The 13,263-nt window shown below is 31.8% G+C and overlaps 1 protein-coding gene across 1 annotated transcript in view; it reads left to right on the plus strand.

Moving 5' to 3' along the window:
- Window positions 1-11,397, plus strand: part of LOC128237688 (uncharacterized) — a 28,714-nt gene extending 17,317 nt beyond the window's left edge. Inside the window, exons 5-9 of the mRNA XM_052953273.1 lie at window positions 3,312-3,481; window positions 4,161-4,289; window positions 5,066-5,140; window positions 8,675-8,813; window positions 11,092-11,397. Of these exons, the coding sequence (XP_052809233.1) occupies window positions 3,312-3,481; window positions 4,161-4,289; window positions 5,066-5,140; window positions 8,675-8,813; window positions 11,092-11,397 (819 nt within the window). The remainder of the gene's footprint in view (window positions 1-3,311; window positions 3,482-4,160; window positions 4,290-5,065; window positions 5,141-8,674; window positions 8,814-11,091) is intronic.
- Window positions 11,398-13,263: the final 1,866 nt, after the last annotated feature.

Consider the following 13,263-nt stretch of genomic DNA (forward strand, 5'->3'; position numbering starts at 1 on the left):
TTTGCAATTATGATTTGTCTAAATTCGGCGTGCAAATCAGTGTTCTATTTGATATATTCAGTATTAATTGGAATACAGTACACAATAGGTGCACGTCAGACCATTCATTAAATTAAACAGTAAATTATGTGCAACATTAAGATATTGGTCACTTAACCAAAGATAGATGGATAGATAGATAAACAAAGATATAGATAGATAACGCTGAACAGCTTCAGCTACAGTATGTTAAATCCCCTATACCAAAGTCATAACCTAATCTACAACTGGCAATACGTAATGACTATCACTACAGAGATCAAGTAGTTATTCCGAAATTGTTGCAAACATGATCTTTTGAAAAACGAAATAGAGACAGTAATCATTTCGATCTAAACAATCAACGAAAATAAAATAAACATTTTGAAAAAAATATGAGAGCTCGTTTCTCGTAAACAAACGTTTAGGCCCAAATGAAATAGAAACTTGAATGGATAGCTTCACATTTAAATACACGAACAAGACCAGTTGGTGTTTGTCAACCTCTTTATTAGTGTATTGGTTTTAACGCGTATCGTACACGACCAGCTTTGGTTGCTAACGAGTTTTATTTTGATGGAGTAGAGCAAATATGAAGCAAGGAAAATTCATCGTACCATTTATTCTTATTTCATTAATGATTTTTGTTATGAATAGTCGGATAAAAAACATATTTAAGAATGAAAATGCTGTAAGTTTAAATTTATGTTAAATTTATGTTAATCTATTTATACTTTATATTGTACGTCGTGACGTAATATTATAAGTAATGTATTGGTTTTGTAGTATGAAAATAAGTAATTATGTTGATGATGTTGATGATGTATGGTATAATTTTTACATAGTATTTTATTGTTTACGAACTTAACAGGTAACAATATATACGAATACGTTATTGTTGAGACACGTATTGTTTATCTTGTGAACATCGGATTGTACATTATCTATCCAAATATTGTAAAACTATAGAATTGTTTGTTTTGTGTTTTAGGTAATAAAATTACATTAATGTAAATTAATTTTGCTTCGGATACACGTTGATTGAAAATAAAGCCATGAAATGTGGATTGGAGACGATTGTGAAAAACCTAAGTTTGGGCGTTGTATGCACTAGATTTGACGCGCAGGGGATCAAATAGTCATATGTAATGTATTTTTTACAGAAGGTACATTGGTGGATACTTTGGAGACTTCCACTGATCTATGTTTTCATTGTTAGTATGAAGTTATATAGCACTTTTGTTTCAGGACCTTCCATGCTCCTCTCTTAATTTCAATCCTGTGCATACGATAATAATATTACTTATTGCATATCTCATATGCTATATATGTAGGCATGTACAAATAAAGGCATTGATGATATTTCCAATATGCCTCTTTATACATATATCATTTGGAAAACTCATTTAGAATCACATTTGGCATATATTAATTAACATTCAAAATTATATAGATATGTATATGTTATAGTATCAAATGGCATCTTGTCATTGGACATAAATTAAAGTCAAGTGGCAAAAAAATATCCTTCAATTTTCTATTAGAAACATATATTAAAATTTCAATGTTGATTCTATTCATGAGCATAGGGTCTAAATGCCTATTGTGTATTTTATTAATGTAATACATGAACTATATATGCAATATGCATATTGTGTATTTTATTTATGTAATACATGAACTATATATGGAAAATGCATACTGTGTATTTTATTTATGTAATACATGAACTATATATGGAAAATGCCTATTGTGTATTTTATTTATGTAATACATGAACTATATGTGCAATATGCATATTGTGTATTTTATTTATGTAATACATGAACTATATATGGAAAATGCATATTTTTGTGTATTTTATATATGTAATACATGAACTAAATACAGAAAATGCATATTGTGTATTTTATTTATTTAATTCACGAACTATATATTGAAAATGCATATTGTGTATTTTATTTATGTAATTCACGAACTATATATGGAAAATGCATATTCTGTATTTTATTTATGTAATACATGAACTATATATGGAAAATGCATATTCTGTATTTTATTTATGTAATACATGAACTATATATGGAAAATGCATATTCTGTATTTTATTTATGTAATACATGAACTATATATGGAAAATGCCTATTGTGTATTTTATTTATAATTCACGAACTATATATGGAAAATGCATATTGTGTATTTTATTTATGTAATACATGAACTATATATGGAAAATGCATATTGTGTATTTTATATATGTAATACATGAACTATATATGGAAAATGCATATTGTGTATTTTATTTATTTAATTCACGAACAATATATGGAAAATGCATATTGTGTATTTTATTTATGTAATACACGAACTATATATGGAAAATGCATATTGTGTATTTTATTTATGTAATTGACGAACTATATATGGAAAATGCATATTGTGTATTTTATTTATGTAATACATGAACTATATATGAAAAATGCATATTCTGTATTTTATTGATGTAATTCACGAACTTTTTATGGAAAATGCATATTGTGTATTTTATTTATGTAAGACATGAACTATATATGGAAAATGCATATTCTGTATTTTATTTAAGTAATACATGAACTATATATGGAAAATGCATACTGTGTATTTTATTTATGAAATGCATGAACAATATATGGAAAATGCATATTTTGTATTTTATTATGAAATTCATGAACTATGTATGGAAAATGCATATTGTGTATTTTATTTATGAAATGCATGAACTATATGTAATACATGAACTATATATAGAAAATGGATAATGTGTATTTTTTTATGTAATACATGAACTATAAATGGAAAATGCATATTGTGTATTTTATTTATGTAATACATGAACTATATACGGAAAATGCATATTGTGTATTTTATTTATGTAATTATAGATGAACTTTATATGGAAAATGCATTAATCGTTTATATTTGAATTGTTTATAAATGCTTATTTTGTATTTGTCGCCATTTGCTTATGGCGTTTTTGGCCGCATGGGTCCATGACGTGATAAACAGATGTTTTGTTTTGTGATTACGTTTTACATACTTTTAAAATTGTGTTTAATACAGTTTTTGCTTTGGTGGCCAACTTTATAATCGTGACTCCCAAAATGAAACTAACCCGATAAAAAACATGAAACGAAAGTAGTTTATAAAGAATATCCGTATAATCACAAAACATTTAGATTTGGTATACTTGGTTAACTAATGATGCAATGGGAATACACTGACAAGACCAAAGGCTAAACATAAGCGTCACATAGATAGCAATAATCGACGACAGACATGAAACAACGCTGAGCGACCGTTTCATATCGTTGTTCCTTTGTTTACAGACGCCGAGGGTGAAAGCAGAACCGGAGGATTACATTATCCCCGATATTTCAAAGCTGAAACACATGTCGGAACAAAGTTTGATGCAAATATACTGGAAGTAAGTCTCCCTTTTTATGTTGACTGTTTTACCTACCCATTTAGCTGCTGTTGTTGAACGTACTTTACTATAACAGACAACATACTATTTAGAGTGTAACTATGTCTTTTCACAGGAGATCAACATTTCATTTTCAATTGAAAATTGTTAATGACAGATGAACATTTTTTTATTTCACTTTATAGGTTAATGAATATATATTCGTCTGCATTATAATCCTTTGATTATTCATATGCAGCCATTTGTATAAAACCAGTTTATTCCTTTATTGGTCAAAATTAGTCGAAATATTTATTGATTGGCCAATATCTATCGTATATCGTACAGACCGATTAAAATGCTTGCATATGTAAACTAACCAAAAGATAACCTGCAAATAAGTTATGCAGTATTATACAACAGGCCCCTGGTTCAATGAAATGGGATGATCCCTTATTATCTACGTATATAAACATACTCGTCTGTAAGCTCAATAGTTTTCAAGTATTATACACTTATCAGTATATTAATACATATACTTTTTTTTCGGAAAAGATTATATGTCACTTTCCATTAAATTACATATCTTTAAATTCTTCTTAAAAAAACGTTTTCCTTTTGAGAACGGTACGCAGACTAATACTTTATTGTCATGCATGACCAAATACAGACGCAAAGATTTAAACATACATTTTATTAGGTACATCAACAGACTGCAAGTGCTGTGTAAAGATATTATTCGAGTTGGAAGTCTAAAGGATGGAGGAAAAGAAATATGTATTGATGAACCATACAAACCGAAGACCCCATGTCTCGTGTACTCGTTTGGGTGAGTGAAATAATGAACGATACAACCCGAATGGTTGTTTCTAATGAGACATACAATCGGATGCTACCATGTCTTGTGTACTACAATTGGGTTACTTTGAAATTGAACTATACAAACCAAATCCACCATATCTATTGTAAGTCTAACGATGAATCATTCAAACCGATGCAAATATGTAGCTTTGTTCTTCTTTTTACACAATATGTTCTCATTATTAGTACGCTTTCCCTCATTAAAAGAAAACAAACAAAAGGCAACGTATAAATTTTATTTGTTTTTTTGCAAAGTTTCCCACAAATGACTAATCTTCTTTAAAGAATCCCGAAGACAAGTTAATGTTTGGTTTGCTGTGTGTTGTTGTTGTTGTTGTTTTCAATTTAGGTTTGATATATTTTAACCTTTTCCATTAAATAATATCATGATCAGTTGTTTTTGTTTGGTAATTATGCAAAGCAGTAGATCGTGGTTTTACATGAATTGATGTATAATTATGTCACTACAAATATAGCAAAATGTATAACATATTCACAAACATTTTTGTGAATTATAAGATCACGATATCACGAAAATACTCAAGCAATCTTTTAATCTCAACCCATTTTCCACGTCGCAGCATGGTATAATTTAAAATTCCTTATGCTTTACTTTTTCAAAACGCGAATTTTCTTATGCATTATGTTGGTAAACATAGCTAAATATGCTTAGGAAAATTATATATAGAGCAAAAAAGTAAGTTGAGTAATAACCTAATAATCTATCTATCTATTTATTTTCAGAATTAATAACCAATTTGACTTCGATAAAGACATCAACAGACTGTTTGGGTGCGATGTTTACTGCTTCGATCCCAGGCAAGTTTAGAAAAAATGTTTTATACAGACTACATATAGTTCAGTAGACGTTATGCGATTTTTGAAACGGGAGAATATTGCTGTATACATATAAAATATTAGTATATGCTTAGCCTATTTCTACCATTTTGACTTAGTCAAAAGGTTGTCACATGATAAAAAATAAACTGATTTGATCCAAGGTAATTTTGTCTGTTGAGTGGAGAAGATGATTTTAGAAAAGTGAAAAGTTTTGTTGTAAACTTATTTAGTTTATGTGGACAGATAAAATTTTGTAAAACATAAAAGCAAAATGTTTTGTTTATGTTATGTTCATGCCATATGGGTATCATGTGTATTTAATTAGCTTCACTGTTAGTAGCTGAGGGTGTATTGGACATTAAAGTCCATTCACTTTTAATTTTCATACACGAGCTGGTATGAAGCCACCGAGTGTTTATATCCCATACATCATAAGCTACTTATAACGTAACGATCTTTTCTCCCACCTCAGATAAGTAGATCCAATATTTTAATCATGCTAAAAATTCTTATCTTGCCCAAGGGCGAAGATAAAATGCCCGTATGGAACTCTTTTTTAATCGTCACCACATTGTAATTACCTCCCTTGTTGAAGAATGTAGTCTGTAGCATCATGGAAACCTTGTCCTGTGGCAATATTAAGAACGCTGACTAGTTTTTTCTCGCTTCAAATGTTACCTTAAAACAGTTTTAACGCACATTTCAAGAAATATTGCTTCACTCTCCTTAGAACTATTTAAAGACCGATTTGACTATTAACATAATCTCAAACACTGCGCGCATATCCATGACAACCACGATTTATCGCATATCCATACGCAAATAGTGTCACTAAGCACAAAAGAGTTCCAGCAAAAAATACATTTTTACTTTATTTTGTTTAACTGAGGTGGGAGAAAATCATCTATCATAGCCGCTAGTGAAAGATAGGTTCGTCCCGACCCTCGCGAAGTGCGTTTTGCGGAAACTCGGTAAACCTCGTTTCCGCAAAACACTCTACGCTCGGGTCGGAATGATCCTACCTTACACCCTCGGCCATGGAAGATACTTATAATATCAGCGATTACACCGACTATCCTTCTATCTTACAAAACAGTTTAGCATTTTGCAAACTTTCATAAGAAGTCAGAGTTAATAATGTTTGTTTTTTCACTTCCCATTCACACTGGATTCTTCAAGTGATTAGTGTTTTAACTATTGGAGAGTAAATTTATTTAAGAGCATGTTTCATTTTCAATATGCAAAGTTATCACCCTTTTTTCAAGAATTTTGTAAACGCTATTAAATCAGATATGTTTCAAGAGCTGTAAAGAGCATCCGAAAGTCCATGCATAAAAAATACAGTGTGATCTTTAAAACAAAGGTCCTTATTTACCCCAATTTAAAACTAACGTCATTTCCATAACACACATCAAAAACTAAACATTTACAAATTAAAACATTAAACAATATTTAAAAAACAACGAAGAACAACTTTAGGTTCCTCAACAAGACGGCTAAATCTTGTTTTTGAAATACAAAGAGTAGTATGTGAATTATAAGAGTTTCATTCAGAGAAGCTGAGAACGTGTGGCATGTTCATAAAATCTCAGTGTCTTAATACCACACCCGAGATTCGCTTTAACTAATAATACATCTTGATCATGTGATCGATCTAGACCAATCAGCGTCATTAATGGACGAGGTAAGATATATTCCTATACGAATGTGGACGTCTTGTACATAATTGTACATACAATAATGCATTGTAGAAGTATCAATTCATCTGATACACGATTGACAGTACCCATACGATCAATGTGTAAACTTCATACACCTTGGGTAATCTTAATACCAAAAATAGCGAACATGTTATTTTTTAATTACAGCAATAACAAATGGCTCTATGGATGTATATCCCGTATAACTTTTATACAAATATTCCTACACAAAACGATATTTTAGCGAGGCAAGGGCTTTAAAACAGTGAAAAACAAAAAGATAATGGATACTTTCGTAAAAATGCTTCGTCATCTCCATTGTTATCAGGGCTCATTGACAAGTCTTGTTCTCTGACAATAAAACATACCAGTTAAGATCAGCATCATACAAGGATCTTGTCTTACAGATAACACCTCGTACTAAATACATGGAAACATCATGCACAAAGTATAGCAAACATATTTGGAATGACATTCCTTTACATATACGTACCTTGAAAACCCTTAAAACGTTCAAAGGAAATTATAAGCTTCATTTATTGTGTGAATATGTTATTTTACATGTTCTTTAACATATTTATATGTTCAATTTATAGCCATGTTCTTTGCGTGTCTGTCAATGAATGCTTAAGTATGAATGCATTTATTAACAGAATGTTTAATAGTTTTATATGTAAATGTATCTTTCGAGTTTTAACATTGACAGGTGACTTTTTTTTCAAGAATAATGCTTTTTCTTTTGTTGCTTTACTTTGAAGGCCATATTGAAAATTAGTATATATGTTCTCATGTGTCTAGATGTATAACCTTCGGTAAATAAAGCTTTTATAATTAATAATATTATCATTATAATTATTATTATCATTATTATTATTATTATTATTATTATTATTATTATTATTATTTTAATATCATTATTATTATTATATCGATTTCCCTTTATATGTATATATTTTTTGTCCGATATTATTAACTGCCTCTGCAAGCTGTTGATATACATGTGCTGTTTTCAGATGGGTTTGATACATAGCAAGAACAAAGTATTAATTGTTCAATTGTTCATATCCAGCTTAAATTGTTTCGTTTGCGTCAAATGTAGCAACTCTTTTAAAAGTGCTGATTCGACCAAATAGAACATCAGGGGATACCCGGACTGCCGAAATGAAACATGACACGGTATATGTGTAGGTTACTAAATGTGTATGAAAATATAAGCTCTTCTGGGGCAGAGTAATATTTTGCAACGCAGAGAATGGTGTTGTTTTATATTATTTGTAATACTATTTGATTTAAATACTGGTTGGGAAAAAAACGCGCCGGTACAAACTGTTTTCATCACAGTTAACCCACGCGATAGCAAATGAAATCAGACGTTTATGTACAATAGCATTGCTTTCCGATGATTTGTCAGTTAAAACAATATGTTTCACTGTTTGAAACTTTTGATTCTTTCACTAATTTAAAATCCTTGCCCCCATTCTCAATCACCAAATCAAACGTCAGCGCACACAGGACCGGGACACAACTTCAACGACGTTATTTCCGAAATGACGTTACGTTGGCATATAATTTGACGCTTTTTTGTCTAAGAACTAAAATGAAATGTCATTTTATATTCTTCTTTTAAGGCATATAATTAAACGAAAAAAAAATGTTTGTTCAGTGTAAACTGACAATAACTTTCAACTCGTGAATTATACCTGTTGGTGTTCACTCGATTAAAAATACTCCGATCTTACACTGAAACAAACAAATATCTTATATAATGGATAATTCGTTTGTTTTTAATTTCCCTTTTTTCATATTTCCTCAGTATGGAAAGGGACAGTTTTCGGGTAGCAGACAAAATTTGGTTCTACAACTGGGGCCTGGGCGGTGAAAACTTTATTAATGACAATGGCTGGACGATAAAAACATTGGACGTCATCCGAAAGGAGCTGAAACAAACCAATGTAATTGTAGTTGTTGTGTACGTTTGGTTGCTTTGAAAAACGTTGTAAATAATCGTTATGTACGTTTGGTTGCTTTGAAAAACGTTGTAAATAATCGTTATGTACGTTTGGTTGCTTTGAAAAATGTTGTTAATAATCGTTATGTACGTTTGGTTGCTTTGAAAAACGTTGTAAATAATCGTTATGTACGTTTGGTTGCTTTGAAAAATGTTGTAAATAATCGTTATGTACGTTTGGTTGCTTTGAAAAACGTTGTAAATAATCGTTATGTACGTTTGGTTGCTTTGAAAAACGTTGTAAATAATCGTTATGTACGTTTGGTTGCTTTGAAAAACGTTGTAAATAATCGTTATGTACGTTTGGTTGCTTTGAAAAACGTTGTAAATAATCGTTATGTACGTTTGGTTGCTTTGAAAAATGTTGTAAATAATCGTTATGTACGTTTGGTTGCTTTGAAAAACGTTGTAAATAATCGTTATGTACGTTTGGTTGCTTTGAAAAACGTTGTAAATAATCGTTATGTACGTTTGGTTGCTTTGAACAACGTTGTAAATAATCGTTATGTACGTTTGGTTGCTTTGAAAAATGTTGTAAATAATCGTTATGTACGTTTGGTTGCTTTGAAAAATGTTGTAAATAATCGTTATGTATTTAGAATTATGCTACTTTAAAGTATGTCAATGTATCTGCAATACTTTGACCGAGAATTAATCGGTTCTTTCTCAAAGTTCTTTAAAGCATTGTGTTAAATATTGATGCCTGGCTACATCATACAATTTCGGTATTATTTAACAGGGTATTGCTTGCAGTTTATACCAAAAAGTACATCATAGATAAAGCTGACGTATTTTTATTTTTTCTGTCAGCCGAAATGCGGCGAAAATATAATGCAATATTTCAGCGCCAAGCAAACTTTCAATTGTACAAATTTTGCATTACTTTACAATAATAAAACATATTATAAGGTGAACAAAAATACACCAGTCACATTTCAAATTTCAATTTTAATCACAACGCATTCAAAAATAAAACATCAACAGTTTTTAAAGTTGTGTTTGTTTCCACAATGGATAAACGGGCTTTTTTATGTTTTATGTCAAATTTTAAGATACTTGATAACTCGCCTAAAACGCGTATCGTTATATTTTAGAATGAAAAAGGTTCTAAAAAATGATGGTTTTTTTTCTATTTCTATTGTTTCATCTAATTGCGTTCTTCTTGCAGCACTTTAACATTTTTAGATCAAAGGCAATCAATAGTAAAATGTTTTAGACAAAACAGTTATCTCACGATTTTAATTTGAATAACCAATATTTTAACGATTCGACCAGTAATAAACAGGTATTGCGTACCAATTCAAACATTGGTCAGCCAAAAAGCACATGTACTGGTCAGCCCAAACGCACATGTTCTGCTCAGCCCAAACGCACGTGTCCTGGGCAACCAAAACTCACATTTTCTGTTCTGCCCAAACGCGCATGTCCTGGTCAGACAAAACGTCACATGTCCTGGGCAGCCAAAACGCACATGCTCTGGTTAATCAAAACGCACATGTCCTTGTCAGCTAAAACGCACATGTCCTGGTCAGCCCAAACGTACATTTTCTGGTCAGTCGAAACGCACATGTCATGGTCAGCCGAAACTCACATCTTCTGGTCAGCCGAAACGCATATGAGGCTTAACCCTTTTTCTTCTCGTCTTTCGGTTGTATAACACTTGATGTTACAGATGTCAATCATCGCTGCTACATATTCACTTGTTTGGGGTTAGATTATTCTCTTTATAACTGTAAACCCCTTTCAAAAATGATAGTAAATCCCTTCCTCAAAATCGGCTTATAAGTTCCTTTTCTTTAATCTTCACGGGGGAAGTGGTTGGTTCATTAATACGATGAAGTATACAGGAACAAGCTCAGTAATCAAAATTTAAAAAAACATAACAGTTTAGCATTAGGCTGAGCTTAAAGTGCATTTTGCAGCAAATAAAAGTACCATAATGATTCAAGGAAATCTATATTTAGAATCCTCCCTTTGACATCATTTTGCGCCACCGATTGGACGCTTACAATCACTTATATGTGGTGGGGGGGGGGGGGCGTGTACCCAGTTTTATAACCCTGTTGGAAATATGACCCTGCTCTTCAACGATTCGAAGACAAAACAAATTAAATTATACTCTTTCGAAATTATTGGACTCTCAAAATGATACATAAGTTATATTGGTGTTTTTTTTCACGAACAAACGCTTCGTTACAAGCCACTGTATCTGTGTGTTTCAGAGGCCAATTGACGTATTAAAGATTGACATAGAAGGGGATGAGTGGTACACAATTCAACAGATGGTCTCATCAGGTGCTCTTAATGACGTCAAACAGATCTCCATGGAAACACACTACATGCCTGGAGGAAAGGGCAACCACTCGTTGTCTGCAGCTGAACAGCTGTATTTTTTAAGACAATTATACGATAATGGTTTTAGAATATACATGAGGGAACGAAATTTATGCTGTACTAAACTTTGGCCAGGTTTTAATCATAACATTTCGACTGTGAATGAAATATCTTTGATAAAACTTGCGCAATAAATAGTTTCTATGTCTTCTTTCTTGTTGGTTTATTCTTAAATAATGTTCTCTCCTGTGGAAAAAAGGTAAAATAGAGACTGTAAAACAACCTTTAAAACTATGAACACGGTCACCCATTTCAACTTGATACAATACATTACACAGGTAGTCCAAATGTGCATCTCATCTCCTGTATGACCTGAATAATCGAAGTTTGAACTTCCGGAACGAACGATAACCTGAATAAACGAAGTTTGAACTTCCGTAACGAATGAAAACTTGAATTTACACTTAATTATCATATTAAACAGATCGTGGACTTTTCCACTTCATACACAATAATACTCACAAAATCTGACTACGCACTGAATCTTTAACATTAAACAGACACTCCAGTATTGCAAATCATTAATAGTCCGAACCAATAAATACCAATTTGCACTGCATCATCAATATTACCCAGGTAATCCAACTTTGCTATTCCTCATCAATATAACCCAGGTAATCCAACTTTGCTATTCCTCATCAATATAACCCAGGTAATCCAACTTTGCTATTCCTCATCAATATAACCCAGGTAATCCAACTTTGATATGCATCATCAATATTACCCAGGTAATCCAACTTTGATATGCATCATCAATATTACCCAGGTATTCCAACTTTGCTATGCATCATCAATATTACCCAGGTAATCCAACTTTGCTATGCATCATCAATATTACCCAGGTAATCCAACTTTGATATGCATCATCAATATTACCCAGGTAATTCAACTTTGATATGCATCATCAATATTACCCAGGTTATCCAACTTTGCTATGCACATCAATATTTCACAGGTAATCCATTTTTGCTATGCATCGTCAATATTACCCAGGTAGTCCAATTTTGCTATGCAACATCAATATTACCCAGGTTATCCAACTTTGCTATGCATCATCAATATTACCCAGGTTATCCAACTTCATTAATATAACCCAAGTTATCCAACTTTGCTATGCATCATCAATATTACCCAGGTAATTCAACTTTGCTATGCACCATCAATATTACCCAGGTTATCCAACTTTGCACTGCATCATCAATAATACCCAGGTTATCCAACTTTGCACTGCACCATCAATATTACCCAGGTTATCCAACTTTGCTATGCGTCATCAATATTACCCAGGTTATCCAACTTTGTTATGCATCATCAATATTACCCAGGTTATCCAACTTTGCTATGCATCATCAATATTACCCAGGTTATTCAACTTTGCTATGCATCATCAATATTTCCCAGGTAATCCAACTTTGCTAAGAATCATTAATATAACACAGGTTATCCAACTTTGCTATGCATCATCAATATTACCCAGGTTATCCAACTTTGATATGCACCATCAATATTTCCCAGGTTATCCAACTTTGCTAAGAATCATTAATATAACCCAGGTTATCCAACTTTGCTAAGAATCATTAATATAACCCAGGTTATCCAACTTTGCACTGCACTATCAATATTACCCAGGTTATCCAACTTTGCTATGCATCATCAATATTACCCAGGTTATCCAACTTTGCTAAGAATCATCAATATTACCCAGGTTATCCAACTTTGCTATGCACCATCAATATTACCCGGGTAATCCAACTTTGCTATGCATCATCAATATTTCTCAGGTAATCCAACTTTGCTATGCACCATCAATATTACCCAAGTTATCCAACTTTGCTATGCATCATCAATATTACCCAGGTTATCCAACTTTGCTATGCATCATCAATATTACCCATGTTATCCAACTTTGCTATGCACCATCAATATTACCCAGGTAATCCAACTTTGCTATGCATCATCAATATTACCCAGGTTATCCAACTTTGCTATGCATCATCAAT

The sequence above is a fragment of the Mya arenaria genome, chromosome 6 (genome assembly GCF_026914265.1).
Source record: "Mya arenaria isolate MELC-2E11 chromosome 6, ASM2691426v1".
NCBI lineage: Eukaryota > Metazoa > Mollusca > Bivalvia > Myida > Myidae > Mya > Mya arenaria.